We start from the raw sequence: 22,854 nt of genomic DNA, 5'->3' as shown, positions 1-22,854 counted from the left end.
GTGCTATGTCTGACCACTCTTTTGGCAACAGAGGGAAGAAGAGCACTGCCATAAATACAGTAGCTTGCCTCATGTGTGCAGCTCAGTGCACAGCTGTTCTCAGCACTGGAGACCTGCAAGGGAACACAAGTGAGAACTAAGCCATGCAGACAGATCCCCAGTGCATCACCATCCCTGTGGATGATGGGCTCAGCTGAGAGGCTCCTTCACCAACCGGGCACATGGGCTCAGCCTGCTCATGTGCCTTAAAGATTTCCCTCTTGGAGAAGATCCAGTCTTCCTGGACTCCTCTACCCCTCAGGACTTTGTCCCCAGGCACTCCACCAGGTTCCTTAAGAGGGCAATGTCTGCCCTGTGGGTACTGAGGGCAATGTCTGCCCTGTGGTACCAAGGGCAATGTCTGCCCTCTGGGTATCGAGGGCAATGTCTGCCCTCTGGGTACCAATGGCAATATCTGCCCTGTGGGTACCGAGGGCAATGTCTGCCCTGTGGGTACCAATGGCAATGTCTGCCCTGTGGTACCAAGGGCAATGTCTGCCCTGTAGGTACTGAGGGCAATGTCTGCCCTCTGGGTACCGAGGGCAATGTCTGCCCTGTGGGTACTGAGGGCAATGTCTGCCCTGTGGGTATCAAGGGCAATGTCTGCCCTGTGGGTACTGAGGGCAATGTCTGCCCTGTGGGTACCAATGGCAATGTCTGCCCTGTGGGTACCGAGGGCAATGTCTGCCCTGTGGGTACTGAGGGCAATGTCTGCCCTCTGGGTACCAATGGCAATGTCTGCCCTGTGGGTATCAAGGGCAATGTCTGCCCTGTGGGTATCGAGGGCAATGTCTGCCCTCTGGGTACCAATGGCAATGTCTGCCCTGTGGGTACCGAGGGCAATGTCTGCCCTGTGGGTATCGAGGGCAATGTCTGCCCTCTGGGTACCAATGGCAATATCTGCCCTGTGGGTACCGAGGGCAATGTCTGCCCTGTGGGTATCAAGGGCAATGTCTGCCCTGTGGGTATCAAGGGCAATGTCTGCCCTGTGGGTACCGAGGGCAATGTCTGCCCTGTGGGTATCAAGGGCAATGTCTGCCCTGTGGGTATCAAGGCACAGTTTTCCTGACTCCCTTCCTTCTCCATGAATAAATATGATTTTCTGCTGGCTGTGCCTAAGACTCTGACCATGACATCACCCACCTGTCCCTCCCTGTCCACAAACAACAGCTCCAGAGGGTCACTCTCCTTTGCTCCTTCACCAGCTGTGTCTGGCATTTACCCTCCAGACTCTCCAGGAACCTCCCAGATTGTTTTTCTCTGCTCTATTCTATTTCCAGCAGACATCTGGTAATTCAAAGTCCCCCATGAGAACATGGGCTAATAATTGTAATTTCAGGAATGTGGATTCCTCTTCAGTTAATAGAAAGTAATAAGTACTGAAGAAATGAGATTCAGCTCTCAATAGTTTTCCAAACTAATAGCTCTTTGAGAATAGCTTTGCTAATACTGGTGACCCCTATTCCCACTGGATAATTGCTTTTATTATGCATTTCTATTTTCTGTTCTTGTCTTACAGCACTGATGGATGTAATTTAGTTGTATACTATATAGGTGCCTAACAAAATTGCCAAAAGAAAGTTCATTGCCAAGCTAAAAAAAAATGACATCAGCTCTTGAGTCTCAGTAAGTCATACCTTCAAGCCTGCCTTTTTTTTTCCTCAAGTACATTAAATATTTTTCACTATGACTGGAAATATTAGGAAGGGCAAAAAGCCCATCATAGGTAGCCTAAATTCAGATGTGCCTCACAGTACCATAATGAACAGACATGCTGTATCTGTAGCTGATAAATTAGGCCACAGGATGGCAGGTGAAATGTAGATAAGGTGAGAGGACTGTATGATGAAAGGAGGAAATGAAGACCTGTGTTATGTTGATATGACCAGTCAGAAAGAAAAATGTGTGTCAGGGAGCAGAAATCAATTTAATGTCTGCATTATACAAAACATCAATACAGACAGGACATTAAACTGCATTAGGAGATGTATCTATAGGTAGATTTACAGGTGGACTGCATAATTTGAAAATATCAGGGGACTAGAAAAGGGAAAACAGCATGGAAAAATTGTCAAGTGAAAAAAAAATTAACACAAGACTTGGTTAAACAGGAAATATTAGGAAGGGGAAATATTAAATGGTGAATGAAATAGTGAAGGTCAATTGAATGCCCATATTTATTCCTAGTGTGGGACAAAATATTAAAATAGTAATCTGAAAAAATTAGTGCAAGTTTCACAAGAGAAAGCACATGTTGACACAATGCATCATTAACCCAACGAGTAGCATAAATTCCCCAGAGTCTGTATGTTCTATACTCTGCAAGATATGTTCTATCCTAATTACCATTTAATGCAATTCTGAAACTTCTCTATTGATCTTCAAGGCCACCACTGGATAAGGGCCCAGCTAAATTAGGTAATATCCTTTCATCTGGAACTTAGGAAGACAGATGAGCTCTCCCAGCGTAATGCAAGAAGCTCTGATGGCATTCATCAGGAGCAGAGACAGTGTTGGAGGCAAAGTGGATTGATACAGAGCTACAAGGCTGGAAAGACACTTTTTGGTGATATTAAACTGAAGAGGGTGGTGGAGAGGGTGTACTGAACTACAGGCTGAGAGCATTTAGAGTAAATAGACACATCTCTCTGGTAATGGCTTCCAAGTGTAATTGAAATCAAGGAGGTAAAAATGTCAAGCAGCTCAGAAAGATCAGTACCTAAAAAACTGAAAACCAGGGAGTGATCCAATGCTCTAGATGGGCTGAATGCAAATTTAATTTATCTTTCTAAGCACTCAGATTCTAAGGAAGCTGAATAAATTTAATAAAAACTGTATAAGATATATGTGAAATAAAACTACATATAATTCTACCACATGATGATTAGGCAGTAATTTTTGGCAAAAAAAAAAAGAATAATAATGAATGAACATGCTTTTCAATAATCTTATCATTTCTGCCTAAAAAAAAGATTCTTGAAATTGTCTAAGTACCTAGATACTCAGAGACCCACACAAAGCCAATGTGATACATGGATCTCTATTTCAAATATCTGTGTAAGGGTACACCAATACCTGTGTAAAGGGAGGAGAATGATCATCCTCTGGAGGTATTTATCTCATTCCTAACCATAGTGGAAGCTTGGACTGGACATTGATTTTCAATCAGTGAAGCGTGGTAAGATGAATCTCACCATTAGTAACTATAGAAAATCACATCTTAGTTGTGTATAGTTGAAATTTATTATTGATCTCAATAGCTGTTGACATCTTGATACCTGGAAAATCTCCTGTTCTAGTTCAGCATGGTAAATATTGAGATTTTATGTGGAATTTGAAAACCATAGAGAGCTGTTAAAGAAGCACTAATGTATATGTGAGATTTTCAGAACCATTCTTTACCTGAATTTCCTATTATCTACATTTATGCAGTTTCTCCACAGCTGTGTTCTGTTTTGATCAGAGATGATCTGCCCAGCACAAAAAGATAGATCTTAATCATATTTCTCATTGTGGTTCAAGGGTTTTTTTTTCAACCCTGCAATTTTTGTATTTGTCTAATACATGAAATCTGTGAGTGGATATGGATGCTTTTAGAGTTGCTAAATTTTTCATGGACAAGGATGTTTCCACAAATTGTGACCAAAAATGATGCCAGATGCAGAAAGCATTTCCAGTGCTGCAGACTGCAGGAAACAAAGGGCACATTTGTACTTTGGTGCTGAAATCTTTGGATTAACTGCTGTGAGCTCATAAGATCAAAACATCCAGCTCAGCACTGAGTGCTGGGAGGAGCCCTGATCCCCAGATCAGTATTGCCATGTTCCAGCTGTGCTGGGGCTGACCTCCTGTTAGCTAAACCCACTGATTGTGCTGATAAACCACTCTGATTCTGCTCCATGACAAATATAGTCACTCAGTGTGTGGCTCAGGGGGCCCTAAGCTATATTGTCAAATAACGGTGGCAGTTTGTGTTTATGGTCCAGGTTTTTCCTTCACCAATTCCTACAGAGTCACTCTACAGAGGGAAGGCATTTGGGATTGCCTTGTCTAACTAAGAAACTCTCTGTTGCTCACTTTTTAAAAAATTCTCGCTCCTTTCAGCCCAGTCTGAGATGAAGGCACACCTCAGAGATTGGCAGTTCTTACATGTTTTGTGAAGACTGATGGTTTCATTCAGCAAAAAAGACCCAATAAAATCTTCATTAGTTCTGCCTCTCACAAAATGCTTTGCTGAGTGAAGAGACCTTTAGAGAGAATTAGAGCTCTAATCTGTCATTTTGAACATCCTCGTTTTCCATTAAACAGAGCAATTTGCAAGATTAAATGCAAAGAAATATCTTATTAGTCCTCACTAGTTGGACTTAATCTGTTTCTGATTCCTAAAATCTGATCTAAAAGTATACACCCTTTGTTTTTTTAACCAGTAAGTGGTTGTATTTTCTTCTTCTATATTCTAAAAATATTTATTCCTCCCAAAGTAGAATAAATAGGCCAACATTCACAGTTCAAATCACAGTTCCTCTGGATTCAGATTTCAGCAAGGAAGGGCAGTACGAGTGGCAGTTTCTTCAAATTGCTTTAATTATTTCACATAGCACTGTCATTTCTTGTTGCTGAATTACTGTCAAATAAACCAATCTTGTGATCAATTTATCTACCCCCTTTTTATCCTTTGGAATACTTTCTGAAGGAATTTCTCTGTGTTTTTAGAGATTCCTGGATAAGAGAGAACTACCTCTGATCTAACAGAAGGCTCAGATGTTCTCCAGGCATCTTTGACCTGTGTTTAGAACATGGACAGATAGGACCAGAGTTTCAGATTTTGATTTTACAAACACATATTTTATAATAAAGCTTTCTCCTGTGCAGCTGGAGAAAACAGATTAGGGATGGCTTTCTGATTCTGCATCTTGTTTTACACTGGCCCCAGCACTGATCTGAACAAGCTAGGAGTTATTTAATGTTAAATATATTGACCTTTTTTAATTAAATGGAAAAAAACTAAGGATGATATTCCAGTGTTTTGCCTGAAAGCTGGGAGGATAGTCACATCAGTGGATAGTCAAGGAACCTTCAGATCTGAAAGTCCGGAGAAGTTGGAAGTGATTCTGATATTGAGATGTGGTGGGGATTTCTATAAGACAGTATTCTTCTCTCTGATGACTATAACACAGTAGTGAGAAGTTTGCTGTGAAGCTTTTTTATTCATCATCTGATACTGCTAAGGTGAATGCAATGAGAACTGTACAGATTACTGCACAATTTCTGTACTGTAAAATTTCTGATTACTGTAAAATTTCTGTAGAAGTAAAATCACTCTTAATGTGTTCAGATGATAAAGAGAATGACAATACATAATCTACACCCTAGAATTAGGTATAAAGGATTCTGTCATTCTTTATCATCAAAGAATTCAACAAAGTAGACCTGTTCCTTTACAATAGTCTTCACTTTGGGGATGATTATTAGTTGACCAAGAAAAAAGCTCTCATGAATCCAGACTAAGCTGATAAAAGGAAGAAGAGTCCATTATCTAATGGTGTTTCATAACGAGCTATCATAGTGGTGGAATAATAAGCATTAGGATAGAATAGTCTGCAGAAGAGGAAGAGAGCCTAACCAAACTATTTCAGAGAGTTCATGATTCTTTTCATGTCGAATTTGACTCCTCTATACACGAGCTAAATCTCAGTTTAAATTTGGTTTTTAAAGATTTAGTTAAATTGATACAAATTTTGTATGGACATATGTCAAATCAAGGGAAAACAGATCAGTGTTCTTTGATACTAATTCTCTTGTGGAAGTGGTAACTTTGTCAGTGGGGGATGGAGCAAGCAGCAGAGACAGAAATCTTTAAAAATCAATTCTGCCTTGGAAGAATTAGCATCAAAGGACCAGAGAAACTATGTAGGAGTGTTCTTCACTTTGTGTTGAAAAAGAAGAGAGAATTTAATTATTTGATAATATTCTCTTTTAATTTTTTACTTTTTATTTTCTTTTTTGGTGTGTTTTTTCATTAAGTACAACCACATTACCATAAAATAGATAATATTCCCAAAGAAAGCCTTCCAGATGCTTTTACTCAGAGTGCTTGCAATGCCATGTTCTAGCACATTCCTTAGTGATCTACAGATGGGTAGCTATAATTTGAATCTTTTAAGAGAGACAAAAAGACCTGTGAGTATCCTTCCCCAGGAACAGAAACAAAGCTTTTCACTCTCCCTTTTCCCACTAGGTTTCTTGAACTATTAAAAGTAAGGTTTTTTTTCTCTTTTTGTACGTTGTACGTCTTATCTGTGTAATCCATGTTTGCAGCTCCTCATAGCTGCCTTTTAAAACATAAATAATTTCAGTCCTTATGCACTTTCAAGAGAAGTAATCCAAGGCAAAGCATTTTGAGTTAATCAGAACTGATGTCTTAGGTTCTGTGCACCTGCTGTGCGTGCTGCTCTCCCTCCTTAATTCTCCTGCTTTGAAGCCAAGAACTGGGTGGCTGTCCTGGTTTAGGGCAAATTTTGGGAGTGGCCCATAACACTCCAAGTCTAAGTGCTGGAATCTTGTCAACCTCATTTTACCACTTAAATTAGAGCACAGGAAGGATCAGAGCAGGAACAGATCTTCCACCACTCAGTAAAATGTGCCATGAATTATTAGTGTGGTCGCTGGCAGCTCCCAGCAGCACCCAGGAGTGTGAGTGCCTGTGAAAAACGCCACTCGCTTGTTTTTAAAATTTTAAAAGTTTAATAGTAATAAAATGGTTATAAAAATAGTAATACAATTAGAGTAATAATAATTTGGCAATTTGGATTAGGAAAATATGAGACAGCAATACAAAGAGTTACAGAGAGTCTGGGTACCTTTTCTGGGCAGCATAAGCCTGAAAAAAAGGACCCATGTTAACAGAGGATTAACCCTTAAAAATAATAATTTATTGCATATTCATACATCTCATACACGATGCATAAATTCCATTCAAATACAGGATTCTGTCTGGTCATCATCAGCTTCTTCCTCTTTATCCTACAGCGTCATCCTTCCCAAGTGAGGTAGGAAAAAGTTCATTTCTCCTGATAACAGAGCAATAAATTCTTTTTCTCTGAAAGATTTCAGTGTCTTGTGGCTGTTATCTCAGTGCGAGTCCTTTCTCTAGAAAAAAAAGTATCTTACATAGCATAGTTTCTATTTTAACATTATGTTATAACCTAAAACTATATCTAACACACTTCTTAAGAGAATTAATACAGCATTGCTTTCTAACACAACACATATAATATTAATTTTAATATTTGCAAAAAACCAATCATAAAATATGCATTTTTCACAGTGCCTGCTGTAGTTCTCTGTAGGCCCCGTCTGTGATTCACATGGAGGCCCAGAAGAGTGACCAAGGTGTTTTTATTCCAGTGCACTCCATCTTTACTTTAAGGAACCCAGGGCACCCCTGTCCGTATGACCCGTCACTGTCCCAGGGTGCTGTTGGGGTGGCACCCATGGCAGGGAACACCTGGGGTGACAGAGGGGACAAGCTGGACAGCCCCGAGCCAGAGCCCCAAGGTGGGCATTGCTCAGGTGTGAAAAGCGCGAATTTTATGATTGGCTTTTTGCAAATATTAAAATGAATATTATATGTGTTGTGTTAGAAAGTAATGCTGTATTAATTCTATTAAGTAGTGTGGTAAATATAGTTTTAGGTTATAACAAAATGTTTAAATAGAGACTATGCTATGTAGGATACTTTTTTCTAGAGAAAGGACTTGCACTGAGATAGCAGCCACAGGACACCTAAATCTTTCAGAGAAAGAGAATTTTTTGCTCCATTATCAGGAGAAATGAACTTCTTCCTGCCTCGCTCTGCCAGAACGATGCCATTAGGATAAAGAGGAAGAAGCTGACACTGACCAGACAAAATCCTGTATTTGAATGGAATTTATGCATCATGCATGAGATGTATGAATATGCAACAGGTTATTGTTTTTAAGGGTTAATCCTTTGTTAACGTGTGTCCTTTTTCAGGCTTATGCTGCCCAGAAAAGGTACCCGGACGTCTGTAACTCTTTGTTTCTGTTGTCTCACATTGTCGTAATTCATATTGTCCAAATTATTATTACTCTAATTGTATTACTATTTTTATAACCGTTTTATTACTATTAAACTTTAATTTTTGTTTTTAAAAAAACAAGTGATTGGCATTTTTCACATCAGGTATCTCCTTAGTAGTAAAACTCATCCTGGGCTGTGCTGGGAGGAGTGTGGCCAGCACATGGAGGGAGGGCATCCCCCTCTACATGGCCCTGGTGACACATCTGCAGTGTCCAGCTCTGGGCTCCTCAGAGCAGAAAAGACAAGGAGCTCTTGGAGACGGCCCAGTGGAGGCTACAAAGGTCATGAGGGGTCTGGAGCATCTCTTATGAGGAGAGATGGCAGGAGCTGGGCCTGGTCAGTCTGGAGAGGAGAAGACTTAGAGCAGATCTCATTTATGCACACAAATATGTCAAAGTAGGTGCCAAGAGGGCGGTCACAGACTCTTCAGTGCTACACAGCGACAGAACGAGGGGCAACGGCCATAACTAACACAAAAGAAGTTCCACCTCAACATGAGGGAGAACTTTATGTTGAAGGTGCCGGAGCACTGGAACAGGCTGCCCAGGGAGGGCAAGAAGTCCTCCTGTCTGGAGACACTGAGACTCCACCTGAACACGCTCCTGTGTCACCTGTTCCGAGCCCGGCCGAGCCAAGCCCAGCCGGGCCTGGTCGGGTCGGGTCAGGTCGAGCCGGGCCGGGCCGGGCCGAGCCGAGCCGAGCCGAACCGAGATGAGCCGAGCCGAGCCGAGCCGAACCGATCCCTGCCCGGCTGGACAGAGCCGAAACCCGCCGGACGGAGCCGAACCCAGCCGGACCGAGCCGTGATGAGCCGAGCCGAGCCCATCCCTGCTCTGCCGGACAGAGCCGAACCCAGCCGGACAGAGCCGAGATGAGCCGAGCCGAGCCGAGCCCATCCCTGCTCTGCCGGACAGAGCCGAACCCAGCCGAGTTCACCCGAGCCCGCCCTCGCCTCCTGCTGCCATTGGTTGTTTTTTCCGCGTCCGTTGCTAGGCGGCCGTTGCTAAGCGGGCGGCCGGGCAGGCCATGGCGGAGCGATGGCGGGACGTGTGCGGGGTGCGCATCGCCCCGGGCGTGCTGCGCTTCACCGACGCCGTGCCGGGGAGCTCCTACCGCGCCGCGCTCACCGTGCAGAACCTGCGGGCGGGCGCCTGCCACCTGCGGCTGCTGCCGCCACAGGAGCCCCAGGTGAGGGCCGGCCGCGAGCAGCGGCCTCGCACCGCTCCAGCCTGCGGGAACAGCGGGAACAGAACGAAGGGAACCCTGAGCTTCCCGGTTCTCTGTTCTACCGAGGCTGTGAGCAGCTTAGAGAGAGCTTCCTTCTTTCTTAAATCCGCAGTTTCACTACAAATAAATAGGCTTTCCTTACTTCATCAGCCATTAACAGTTGGACTTGATGGTGCTGGAGGGCTTTTCCAGCCCGAGTGGTTCTGTGATCAAATCCCTTGTTGGCAGCAAATCCGGCTTTGTGCACTCCAGAATTCATCCTGCAAGAAGCCCACGAGTTCCTTGTAATTTCAGGGAACATTCTGTTAAAATGGGTCACTTTGCTGTGCTGGGAACACCAAATCTGGGAAGTGACAGCTCTCTTACCTCATTTCTAAGTTGTATACTTTTAAGGTTTTTTGAGTGGAATAGTCCCCTTGGGGTGCTTGCTTGCTGAGAGCTTTCTCAGAAAAGAGGAGGTTTAAGCTTTCTCAGAAAAGAGGAGTTTTAAGCTTTCTCAGAAAAGAGGATATTTGCAATCTTTTCTCAAGATAGTATGATTGCTATTAATAACATCTGATAAATTCTGGAAAAGTCATTGCGTGTCCAGGCCTTTAAAAGGCAAATGCATCTCTAGAATTCTAACCAGTTGAGTCCTTGTATCTCATGTGGCTCCAGCAAAAGCCTGCTGTGGTTATTGGTTTATTGTTGGTAAATTATGCTAAAATTCAGATCAAAAGATTGGGTTGAATTGGCATCAGAGGTTGAACAGAAGCTGATGTTGCCTTTTGTTCATAGCAGCTTGAACTATGAATAATTCAGGATAGTCATCAATCTGATTTTCAGACAATTGAGGTACCTTCAGTAATTTCACTATCTGAGTAGTGAGCCTTTCTTTTTCAGGGCAAGAGTGGCAGCTTGATTCTTGTTAAACTGTAGCTGAAGACTTCAGTTTAATAAGGATGAGCTGGAAACTGTTGAGAGTGCTTGATTTGGTAGGGATGTGCTTATTCTGTTTTGTTACTTTTCATCAGCCTTAGCAATTCTTCATGTGCTCCAGAAGCAGAAGGGCAGAGTCAGGTTTAGGAAAGAGAAAAGGGTACTGAATCAGAGTTTTGTGGTGTTTCCCTCTGTGATTAACTCTTGCCTTTTGCTGTGTATTTTTATGGCACTGTACATGAGATTTACTAAGATGACAGCAAGGGGACAAGATTCCACTTCACACCCTCAGTTCCAGAAAGGTCTGTCGTGTTGCCCCTTCTCATTCCCAGAGCTTGTGTTGCTGTCTGTGATAACAGGGCTCTGAAGTGTATGACTCCTCTGAAATACAGTCTGGTGCATTCCATGCACAGAGTGCAAGCACTGAAAAATGACCTTTCTTCAGCTGTCATAGTGCATGGCCAAGGAATAAAGCTCACAAGCAGTTTTCCATAGGCTTCATTGAATGTTCCTACTACCAAATACTAATTTTGCCTTGTATAAAATGAATATGCTTGGATGTTTAAGTCTTTGTAGAGAACAGAGATTCTACACACCTCAGAATTAATACATGGCTACTCTTTCTATATCAAGCCCATAATCATGATGTGCATGACATAAATCTCCTTTAGCTGAGTATTTATGCTGCTATGAGGATTCTAAAGGAATAGGGCAACAGAAACAGCAAGTAGTAAATTATGTTTGCATATTTAAAACATAAACTAGAACAGGAAACTTAGAGAATACTGGGAAAACTGCCTTTCAAAAATAAAACATATTTAAACTCCACAGAAGCCCACTGTGCATGGGGTAATGTGAATTTTAAGTAGACTGAGCCACCAGAGAAGCTCTAGATTTACTTTGAGGCTTTCCTAAGAATGTGGGAAATGCTGGATTTCCCTCTATGTGCTAGTGGGTTACTTGTTTCTTCTGCTCAAGGAAAGGTGTGGGAGGTGTTTTATTTAAACAGATGCTGACAACAAGTCCAGTATAATTTTTTTGAGAGAGGAAAGAGTGCTTTCCATCCTTCTGGATTTCTTCTCTTTCATTTGACTCCCAGCACTGGAGGTGCCTTGGGCTGTCCAAGCAGATTTTCAATGAGCAGTGAGACTTTCTGTTGATTTCAATCAGACCTAGAGGAAACCCTTACCTTCTCCCCTTTTGTTGCTTTGAACTATTTTCTCAGGCACTAAATATATTCTTCACTGAGAAATAGCTGATTTAATTTTGTGTTGCTTCAGAAGGTTTTTTTGCAGCTCTCTTGGAAGGACTAGAAAATTTGGCTAATTCATTGTCTTTCTCTTTTCCTATAAAATGTTTGAACAATAAATAGGGAGGTGAAATTATAAAATCCTGCATATAAGTTTATGGTAAGTTTTAAATCAATCTTTGTGTTCTTCTGAAAATAAACTACATGCATATTCTTCTTAATCTAGAAATGTGTAACAATTAAAAACACTTTTTTTTTTTTTTTAATTACAGTTTAAATTGATTGTGGAAAATCCAGAAAAACTCCTTGCATCTGGACTTCAAGTTAAAGCTGTTGTGGAATACACTCCCAAGTGTGCAGAAAATCATCAGGATAAACTTACTCTTTTAGTAGATGATGACATAGTTCATATCCCTGTGCTTGGGTATGATATTTAAAAGTTTATGAACTGCTGTTAATATTTGCAGTTTAATGTGGAAAGTTTACTTCTGCATGTCAGTTATGGCTTTCTGTCAATTGCATAGAAAACAAACAGTTAATTTTCTTAGAAAAGTAAGATTTTTCTTTTTTTTTTTCAGAGCAGTCCAAGAATAAGAAATTCATTGGGGTCATATCCCTGTAAAATCATAGAATCTGGATTTTTAGTTTTGCCTTATTCTAACTTTTTTTTGATAATGTTGATAACTTTGAGTGCTGTATTATTAAACATGCCAACAACTACTCAATGTCTTCTGTTCATACTGAATCACTGATATGGAAGACTTTACAGTAATTGTCCATTACAATTGTAAATCTGGATTATAGTGAAACATATCTTGCCTAATTCTAAAAATACAGTGCATGTTTTAGAGCAATGTCACTTGTTCAAGGATTTTTGAAAATTTTTATCAGACTAGTATTGTCAGGTAAAGCCACTTAGGATGATAATGCTACCAGTGACTCCTTTCTGGAAAGGACTTGCAATAAATTAAAACATTTCACATCTTCATGTTTAAGTGTCTTTTTCAAGGGAAACATTGACAGGCGTTTATAATTAATTTTTTATGTGTTTGGAAAAACAAGTTTACTATATGATTTTTTTTAATCAATATTTTCCAAATGTATTTTGTGTCATGCAAAAGCAGTAAATTCCAGATTCATGGAAAAACCCCAACCAGCAAACCACAGCAAACAAATAAACCTCACACTGTATTAAAACAGTAACCCCAAACCTTTTAACTTGACTACCTCCTTTTTGCAGGTCTATTAGAAAATCTCATTATTTTTAGAATATATCCTTATTTCTGTCCACTTGGGAAAGAGGATACTTGTATCTTGAAAGGAGAAATGCTTCTGTTTCATTCTTCCAATAAAGCTTCTTGTAAGAATGTCTGGATATTTGGAAAGTAAAATTTTTACAATTGTTTACAAATTTTTACAATTGCTAGAGTGTACTCTAGCCTTGATAGCTAATTCCTATTATTTTTTGCTATATTTTTGCCACATCCTGCTGGTCTAGCATCATGTCTTTCAAGAATTTATAAAACTATTTTTTTACATTACAGTTAATTGACAAAGAAAATTAAAAAGTGTATTGAAACTCCTGAAAGCAAATTCTATGGTGGCATTTCTTGATTAATTTTTTTCTCTGTCCCTTCTTTCCCTCTCCCCTCCTCTTTATGCAGTAGAGTATTTGGGCAGGGTCTACCTTGCTTGACCTATTATATTTATTTTTCTTCTCCATTATTTCTTCTGTACTGTATGTGACACAGAGATGGAATTGCTCCTGCAGGTTCCTGTTTGTGGCTAAGAGAAGACAGACTGTTGTGCTGATTTAAAATTCCAGTTGATTTGAAACACAGTTTATGTGAGATCACAGGTGTCATTGTGTTAAAAATTGGAGTGTTTAAAATACAAGTTTCCTGAGGCATGATCTTTCCATTATGGTTAAAAAGTACTCAATGCAGTGATGTCATCTCACTGGCTGAGGTTCTTAAATAAATAATAGAAGTAGCTCATGGCTTGTGTCATTACCCACTTCTGTCTCTTGTTGAAGTCACATAAAGTATGTATCAAACACAAAACTGTAAACTGGAATTACTTCTCTGCTTTTAGTTCAGGCAGCTCATAATGAATTGTGGTGAATTATTTGGTCTTGTGATGCAACTAACTCAGGATAGTTTTACTTAAAATACCGTAATGAAGTATTTAAGATGAAATAGAAATGTGTGCATTCAATTTTGACAAATCATATATAGCTATATTGTTTTAAAGTTAGACTACTGAGTCATTAAACAGGCTGATAGATAAGAACCTCTCTCTTAGATCTTCCCTGTGTGTGCTGAAGAGCTGAAGTGAGTTGCCAAAACCTTGATAGGAGAACTGGTACAAAAAGAGAACTCTCTTCCACTGGAGTGCTTAATCAAATTTCTTTTAAAATGCAAAGGTATTTTCAAGTTTTGGGAAATAATGTCTTGTCTTTTCTCTGCAGATTGATTCCATACTGTGATCTGGAAATACAGTCAGAGGTTAATTTTGGTGAAATGATTGCAAACAGTAAACTAGTTACTAAACAGATTAGTATTTCTAACCGTGGAACAATAGCAGGTAAATATTAAGTATGCATTAAATCATACAAATATTTTACTTTACTGAAAAAAGTAATTTTATGCAAGTCAATACTTCAGTGACCAGGTAGCAATTAACTGGGATTTTGGGTTATGCAGATGATGAGTATTGTAGCTGCAGGTGTTGTACACAGCTCACTGTTCATGTAGCCAGTACTATATTTCCATGTAGGAAAGAAAAAAATACTTTACAACTTAGAAAATTTTATGAGTTCTCTACTTTTGAGTCCTATTTGGAAGATGTAAAAGTTATAGTTGCTCATTGCCTTATTGTGCCCAGCATAGACAGCAGCAAATCACATCTGCTCTTGCTTTGTGCTGCTGTGATCCCCAGACCTGTCTCTTGAATAAACAACTGCAAGTCCCTGAACTTTGTCAGCTGAAATCCCCTGTGATGGGAATTGAATTGTATTTGTTGCTAGAAGATAATGAGAGGCCTTTTATCTTGCTGCCATAGCTTTTGAAATCCTGCAGCTTTACAACAGGCACATCCTTAAATTTCTGTCAGCAGCTATTCCAAGGAGAGTAAAAAATATGGACAAAGCAGTTTAAGAATGTTTATGTGATCCAAATAACCTGTTTGGCTGCCTTTTGCACTGGAGAGAGTCGCAAATACCTTTCTCCAGAGGCAGGGTTGCAACTATGCTGAGTTTCAAACAACAAATTTAAGGCAATTAATTATTTTTGTTCCTCATTTGTACAGCTGCTTGTTACATTAAAGACTTTCTTTTTCTTTGCTTTAGGCCAAAGTTGTGGGAAAATTTCTCCCCTAGGTTTTCATATGAAATATTGTACCAAGAGAAAATACATGATTACAGAAACACAGAGTTACAGTATAAAAAAAAAAACAAAATAAAAAAAAGCAAATTTCTGTCTAGATGAAGAAGAATTTTTCAGAAGCAAATCTTTTTTTTTTTTTTTTTCCCATGAAGTTAATGGAGAAATTATTGTGGGTGTTTTTCCTAGCCAGTTCATCTTAAAGATGTAGTATGTTGTTTATATAATCAGGTCTTTCTCATATATGCTAACTTAATGTTTTGAGCAATTATGATTAGGTAAAGAAAATGAGATAACCTACTTACATATATATATATTTACTTCTACAACTAAGTTGTGTGATAATTACTTTTTTCATATTGTGTAGAGAACTGTTTCTAGTTATAAATTCTGTTGCATGGTACATGCAGGCTGCATTGGTGGAGTTTTATAGGATTGGATGAAAATTAGAAAGAAAGTGATGGTTGGCAAAGGATGTCTTGGGGACAGGCAAGGGGAGAGCAGCTGAATCTGTGTTTCTGCAGGCTCTGTAAATGATAACACAGCAGGTCACAGTAACAGGCAGCACATAAACTCTGAGCAGGAGGTGCTCTGTGCTGGCCTGAGACTCAAGGATTGCATTTCACCTGTCTTTCCATGCACTGAAGGAGTCCTTTGGTCCTGCTTCTGATCTCATATCAGAGATTATCTTTTATATTAAATCAAAGAGTGAACTTTTCGTACATTTGAAACAATTTATTTTTATATTTATTTTTATATTTTATAATGTCAGATAATATATAACCTAGAAATATTTACTGTTCTCTTCTGGAGTAATTTGTCTTGGGTGTGGACCAAATAACAGGAACTGTTGTTACCCTGCAGTATGCACTTTACTTTTTGGCACCTGTAGCTTCTTAGAGCTTTGTGTAACTTGCAGATGTTATTTACAGCTACTTCATGATATAGTCACTTTTCCGTGGAATGTTAGTACCTTTCCTGTTACAATCACAGCTTAAAAAATGGAATTGGACACGTGGGTGTAATAATTAAAGAAATCCTGAAAATTTTGATCTACTCTTGCTTAGAAACACCTTGTAAAAAGTTAAAATCTATGTTTCCTGTTTTCATAGGAAGAAATACTGCTTGTGAACATTTGCATTATGTGTTGTGTAATTTCAAGCGTGTAATAGAAGCATAAATCTACAGCTTTATATAGTATAGCATTCTGTTGATTGCTCTGGGTTTTTTTAGGTGTATTTAAAATATCATATGATGGGGTGGTCCTGCTTAACATAAAACCTCTCAGAGGAGTCGTAAAGCCAAAATCTACAAGGAAAATTCGAGTGGATGTCTGCACAGATGTACCTGGAGTCATCAAAGAAATGATGAAGTGAGTGTGTGACTGAAGAAATACAGCTCTGTAAATTCTGGTTTTGTCTGTTATTAATTCTAAACTTTACTGTGAATGTTTATCTAAAAAATTAAGTTCCTAAGTGTCAGTTGCTGTCTTTAATATTTAGTTTTATTAAATTAATTTGATTGTTACAGTATCTCCACAGAAAAGTTAGGCATAAATTGTATACCTGGCTGTGTTAATAAAAATTTTTCATAATTTGTAATGATCTGGGATGTTTGCACATTTCTCAGAATAAAAATAACTAGGAGCTTTTGTACCTGTTACCTTTCTGCACATCCTGTGATCCTTTATTTTCTTACCTTCTGTAACTGCATGTTTTCTTTTAACTCTATGTGTTTTAGGAATCCCAGACACATTTTGGTGTTATTTGGAGTATCTTATTTTCACTGGAGGGAATGTATTTGCACCACTGGAGTAGATTGCTTTTAAATGCATATCTTATAGAATCCCAGCATGGTTTGGCTTGGAAGGGACTTTAAAATCCTGTATTTCCAACCCCTCTGCCGTGGGCAGGGACTTTCCTCCAGACCAGGTTGCTCATCCAGTCTGTCCCTGAACACTTCCAGGGGTGGGGAGTCCACAACCCCTCCGGGCAGTATGGGAATAGGGAGTGGTTCATTTGTTGCGTGTTTTGTGTTGGTGATTTTTGGAATCATCAAGATCAAGCTTCCAGGCAGGAATAGCTGCAGTTATTTCCTGCTTATTCAGATGAACTTCTACCTCCTGTTCCCTATAAGAAAATTAGGTATTATATGCTGAGATTGGTATTTAGATACAAAGACTCTGAGGGATAAGAGCAGTGTATGTTGTTTGTGCACACCTCCTGATTCCTTGTACTTCTGTCATTTCGAACATTTAAAAAAGTCTGAAAATGAAATCAAACGCAAAACTCCATCATGTAATGTGTGATTTTTCCTGATTGGTGATATTCCTGTTAGGGCATTGTCACGGACATGCTCATTTGTCCTGCTCTCCCACTTAGTTTATCTAGGAAAGCCAGTGATTTGAATGCTTGGATTGCGTAATTTTTTTTTTTGGCACAGATTCTAATACAAAATAAAACTAACCAAACTGATTATTTCTAACTCTTCTCTACATTACCTCTTGCTGCCTGCTGCTCTTATTGGCAGAGTGGAGTTGGAAAGTCGTGGCTGCACTGAAGTATGGGTCAGAGGTGTTGTGGTTGAACAAGTTCTTAAAGTTCTTGGAGTGAATTGTGGAAAAGTACTGAAGTGCATTAACTTTGGACCTCTTTACTTTGGGACTTCAAAGACAGAACAAATATATTTATACAATGAAAGCCCTGAGTGTATGGATTGGGTAGCAGTACTGGAAGACAATGCCATTGGAGGAGAGATGGTAAGAAACTGCTCTGGTTCTTCTTTTAGCTGAAAACTTGTTTTCATTTCTGCTTTTGCATTTTTTATTTCTCAACATTTGTCTTCTAGTATTGTTTACTGTGTCATACTATTTCCTGGTCAATAGGCTTTCTGAAACATCTGTCCAGCCAACACGTTTTTTTATTTCAGTTTAACCCTAGAATTGAGTTTTTCAGTTATTATTTACTAGGAGTTATCAAAATAAAATTTGAGTTCTAAGATATTAATAATCTGTGATTTCACTTGTTTTTCTCAGATAGTGAAATAATCTGAGAATAATGTTTAAAAAAGAGGATTCAAAACATTGACATGAAATTGATTTAAAAATTGGTTACTTTAGTTACATTTAGTTACAGCCATGTGCTGTGTAACTAAGTGATTGCCATTTTCTGTATTATGTCTTTCTATTTTTTATATGTGAAAATGTATGTGTAGGAATAAAAACAAACGCAAAAAGGAAAGCAGAACAAGCTGAACTATTCAATATTTTGATTTTTTTTTAGGGGACAGATCTTCAGGGGAGTACAGATGCTGTTTTATATGACTTAAGCCTGAAAACTAAAGATGTAGATGTTTCCACCTTGATCTTGTGTGCTCCCAATCAAGGAACTTTGGAGCCTTATGAAAAATCTTTGATTACAGTCTGCTTTAGTCCAAAGTGAGTGAGTGATACCAATTAAATGCACACACATACACAAGCTGGTTGGTCTACACTGTTCTGTTCTGTTGCTGTGTTAGAGAAAATTTTGAATTAATATGTCTGCAAATTATTTCTGAGTGGCTTCTTATGTATTTATGTGTGTTAAAAGAAGTTTCTTGTGATTCTGCAAATAAGAAAGCAAGGCCGGAAGCGTTTCTATGATTTTATGTTTTATAATACCCTAAGGGTATATTTGGACCAAGAATTGGTTAAGACGGTTTTATGAGAATAAGAATTTTATTTGATTTTGCTGCATATTAAGGAGCAAGAGAGTGAAACATTTCAGAGAGCTGTCATCTCATAAAAAAATCAAACCCAAAGCAAAAGTCAAAACTAAACATAAATAAACATTTGTTTTTAGATGAGGAAAAGAAAAAGCAAATGCTCTCTTGCCATTTTCCCCTACTTAAATTCAATACAGGTAATTATTATGCATGTGATATTAGTTTAGAAAACTGTTGAAGACTGGAAAAGCTATCAAATTACCAATATAATAAGCACACAAATACTGATGAGCTTAAATGTTATTTGCATTTTCTGAAAGGAAGCATAAAGATAATTTGTTCAAGCTGTTACTCACAACAAAGAAGACAGACTGGGAGTTCAAAAATATGTCTTGATTTTTTTGTGGGTTGGGTTTGGAGGTTTATTTTTTTTACCATCTTTTAATTTGAGATTGTGGCTCTTCCAGGAAATTTGAAAGAGACTTTGAAGTTAATGATGCATCACCAGTTCAAGATTATGTCGTGTTTCTGAGATTTGAAACTGCTGGGAAGAGAGGTGGCTCTCTGCAGAACCTCAGTGGTGGTGCCACAGCAACCACAAGTATGTTAGAAATGGATAGTCACCATCAGAAATGTATATGAGGATGATAAAACTGTGTATTTTGACTTTTTAAACTTAAAAAAAGAATCTTGGTTGTCTTAATAGTTTTATGGTAAACCTGTTTTGTATGTTTGTTTATATCAACCCAAATAAATAAACTTGCATCTTGAATGCTTCAGTGCTAAAACCTCTTTGAACAGTGAGTAGAGAGGAAGGATTTATGTGTGTCATTAATGAACACCTATCATTTTATTATAAATTATAATAATTATAAATGCAAATATTTGAATGAAATAAAACACCCTCAGTCATTTGCTCGTCACTAACACTTCTGTAATACCAGTTTTGTGCATTTTCAAGTCCATGTTTGTTCATCCTCAACTTTCTTACTGAGGGAATGCATTATCTAACAGCTATTAGAAGTAAAAATCTCTGTGTTAGGTTTATAAAAACTGCATTATAAAACATACTGGTTTGTAGCATTATTTTGTTTTTGTGACTGTACAACTACAGGATGACTTTCCTGTTAGTGAGATATGGATGTGAGAGGGATTATGTTTGTTTGCTTGTTTTTGTGTTTGTCTAATGCAGGCAGTGATTCTCGCTATGTGGACTTAGCTTTGATGGGTTCTGGCTTTCCTGTGATATTAACTTTTAAGCCAGGAACAGAAATTAATTTTGAGGACTGTTATTTGGGTGAAAAAACACAAGTTGCATGCACAATGAAAAATGAATCCGAGTTCCTTCCAGTAGCGTTCAGATTCCGCAAGACTGCTCACTTCAGTGTTTCTCCTGCAAGAGGAAATATTGAGACAAAATCTGAAAAGGTAACTCCCTTTTTCTCTTTGGCTGTGTAACTGTGCAGATTATTTTACAGTGGTTGCAGTGGAATTTCTTGCAAGTAAACCAGAGGAATTTCATTTCAGTAGCAATAGCTTTTAATATCAGCCATAAATACATTGTTTTTACAGTCCCCTAATTTTCTTTCCCTACTCCAGGAAGCAACAAATATTGTTTTAAATTAGGAAAAAAGATTGGAGTACTAAGGCAACTTTACAGAATTTTTTCTATCTGTAATTTTTTATTTTACTGATTTGAGAAGATTGATTTATATGCAAATATTTTTGAAGATTACTTTTAATTTGTTTCAGTAAATCACAAATACTCAAGAAAGATTTTTTTTTTTAATGGAAGAAACTTGGCAAACAGTAAGTCAAATATGTAAACATTTACAATTTCCCCAACCAGTAAGTCAGGGCACAAGATTTCTCTCCGAACTGAAAAAATGAGACTTTGTTGTGTTTTATGTGTCACATTTTTATATTTCCTTATATTGCTAATTTTGATGTGCCTCTTGGCATATTCTGCAAGACCTGTTTTGAATACCTGTCTTAGAGGTAAGTGTGGAGAGAAGTGACTCAGAGACTCAATCATATAGAGAATTACACAAAACTTCACTCTTTATTGTCTCATATGTCTCATAATGAGTTTTCTTTTCCAGGAAGTGATGATTTCATTTTCTCCACATCAAATAGGAAAATTTGAGATGAAGCAAATTATTGATATCATTGGTACAGGAGTAGATAAAAAAAATGTAGATGTTTTGAAGACAAAACCTTTTCATCAAATTTATTTGACCTTACATGCTGTGTGCAAATCGAAACAAGCAAGCATTGTATTCACAGTCAATCCTGGTAAGATGCTAAAAATGTAAGTGACAAGTGATAAAATGTTTTAAAAGCACATTTTTAGCCTTTTAAAAGTGATTTTTAAATTATTTTTAGTTTGCTTGTGAAAAGTAATATCTCATTGGGACTGGAGGGAATGCTCAGTTTTATGACATAGGTCCAATCATTTACCCAGTGAGGTGGTGGAGTCATCATCCCTTGAAGAATTCAAAAAAAGACTGGATGTGGCACTTGCTGCCATGATCTAGTTGAACAGTTAGAACATCGGCTGGACTTGATGATCTTATAGGTCTCTTCCAGTCTTGAACTTCTGTGATTCTGTGATTCTGTAGTAAGACTGCAAAACAAAAGCTAAAATAATGGTACACCCTTCCATAATTCTATCAAAAATTGAATTATTAAAGCATAAATTTTCATCACATGATTATCTGACATTTATAAGGTTCAGTTTTTGCAAGCAATGCCATGCCACAGTGTTAAGATGTTTCAGGAGTGAATGGAGAGGTATGTAAAGCACAGGAAGAACTAGGAAAGATAACAGAATATTCTTCATTGATTCAAAGTTACTGCTGCCAGATGACCTCGCTAGTTCATACAACCTGCTACAGCTCCTGTGTCCACTGACTCTTCCCATCCAGTGAAGCCTGTGCCAGCATGAACAGTCTTTCAGGATATCCAATAATTAGTCCTTGATTTGTTCTTTGTGTCCCAAATGTTTTCCACAAACAGCCACTTTGCAGTAGATTGGACTAAGCTGTCACTGGATTATAAACCTGTCCTGGCAAACATTATTTTTTTCTAACATCAAATGTGCTGCAGCCTCTGCAGCACCAGTGCAATCTCCCAACCTGTGCACTGGTGCATGTGGTGGCTGTGGGTGGATCAGGAGTGGAACTTGAATTCTCTTTAGCTGCTGCCAGCTTGAGATGTACTCCCTAAGGAGAAACATTTTTTTCCATTGTGGGGGAGTAAAAAGTGAAAGTTACTGGAAATCATGGTAACATGTTGTTCTGCCTACAAGTGCTGGAATAAACCAGTGGGCATTCCTGCTACTTTCAGGAAGGTATTTCCAATCCATGGCTGTCAACCATGGTTTGATGAGAAACTGAAGTTTGGCAATTTGTTTTATTTTTGAAATCCAGAGCTCCTTTAGTTTTCCTGCTTCAGAAACCCAATTAGAAGAAGTGGTTTTTTTGGATCAAAGATTTAATGTAGTATTCAAGTTTTTCAGGCTTTCTACATGCTCTTGTCTACCATTTGCTCTATTAATGTTTTGTTCTGGTCCCATTTGCAGGTTTATAAAAACTTACTAAAGGTATCTACGTTTTGCTTTTCGGCTTCATTGAAGTGTGGAGAAAAATGATTTTGTTTTAAAATCCTTTTCTAGATGCTTCTATATCTTTCTGTTACCTTCTCCCAGTATCTGTGAATGACTTTGTGTAGTTCTGTCTCTGTATTCAGGTGAAGGCAGGGGAGAGACAGGAATGAAGCTTCTTGCAAACTGTGCCTTTCTGGCCAGTGAAAGTTTTAATAACTCCTATGAATTAGAAGATGGAAAGTAGTTTTTGATTTTTTGTTGATGGATGAAAGTAAGGCTAAAGTGGGTAAAAAAAATGTTTCATGATAATTTTCTTTTTTTTGCAGGTGAGGGAAGAAAGGGCAGTTGAAGTTTGACCTTATTTCTGCCATAGTTTTCTCTTAAATGTTCATGTATTTGTGCTTTTTTAAAACTAGAGCGAAAGAGATCTGAGCTGTCTTTTTAGTAGTTCTAGCTTGGGAGATTTTGTCAAAATTCATGCCTCTGTTTGCAGCCCTTAAGACAAGCTTTGGGACACTGTGATTGGTGTTGTGACAGGCAGCTCTGGGTGTCTGATGATGTCTGTGCAAAACATAGCATCACAGCTGGACACAGCTGGTTTGAGCTCTGGGTTTTGTTTCTGTGAT

At 38.5% G+C, this 22,854-nt stretch overlaps 1 protein-coding gene across 1 annotated transcript in view; it reads left to right on the top strand.

Annotated features, from left to right (window-relative positions):
- The first annotated feature begins 9,168 nt into the window (after positions 1–9,168).
- Positions 9,169–22,854, top strand: part of CFAP47 (cilia and flagella associated protein 47) — a 261,632-nt gene continuing 247,946 nt past the window's right edge. Inside the window, exons 1-9 of the mRNA XM_058800177.1 lie at positions 9,169–9,330; positions 11,809–11,960; positions 14,007–14,122; positions 16,153–16,291; positions 17,449–17,677; positions 18,201–18,355; positions 19,089–19,222; positions 19,814–20,049; positions 20,724–20,916. Coding sequence (XP_058656160.1) covers positions 9,169–9,330; positions 11,809–11,960; positions 14,007–14,122; positions 16,153–16,291; positions 17,449–17,677; positions 18,201–18,355; positions 19,089–19,222; positions 19,814–20,049; positions 20,724–20,916 — 1,516 coding nt within the window. The remainder of the gene's footprint in view (positions 9,331–11,808; positions 11,961–14,006; positions 14,123–16,152; positions 16,292–17,448; positions 17,678–18,200; positions 18,356–19,088; positions 19,223–19,813; positions 20,050–20,723; positions 20,917–22,854) is intronic.

The sequence above is a fragment of the Ammospiza caudacuta genome, chromosome 2 (genome assembly GCF_027887145.1).
Source record: "Ammospiza caudacuta isolate bAmmCau1 chromosome 2, bAmmCau1.pri, whole genome shotgun sequence".
Taxonomy (NCBI): domain Eukaryota; kingdom Metazoa; phylum Chordata; class Aves; order Passeriformes; family Passerellidae; genus Ammospiza; species Ammospiza caudacuta.
This window is presented reverse-complemented; position numbering and strand designations above follow the sequence as displayed.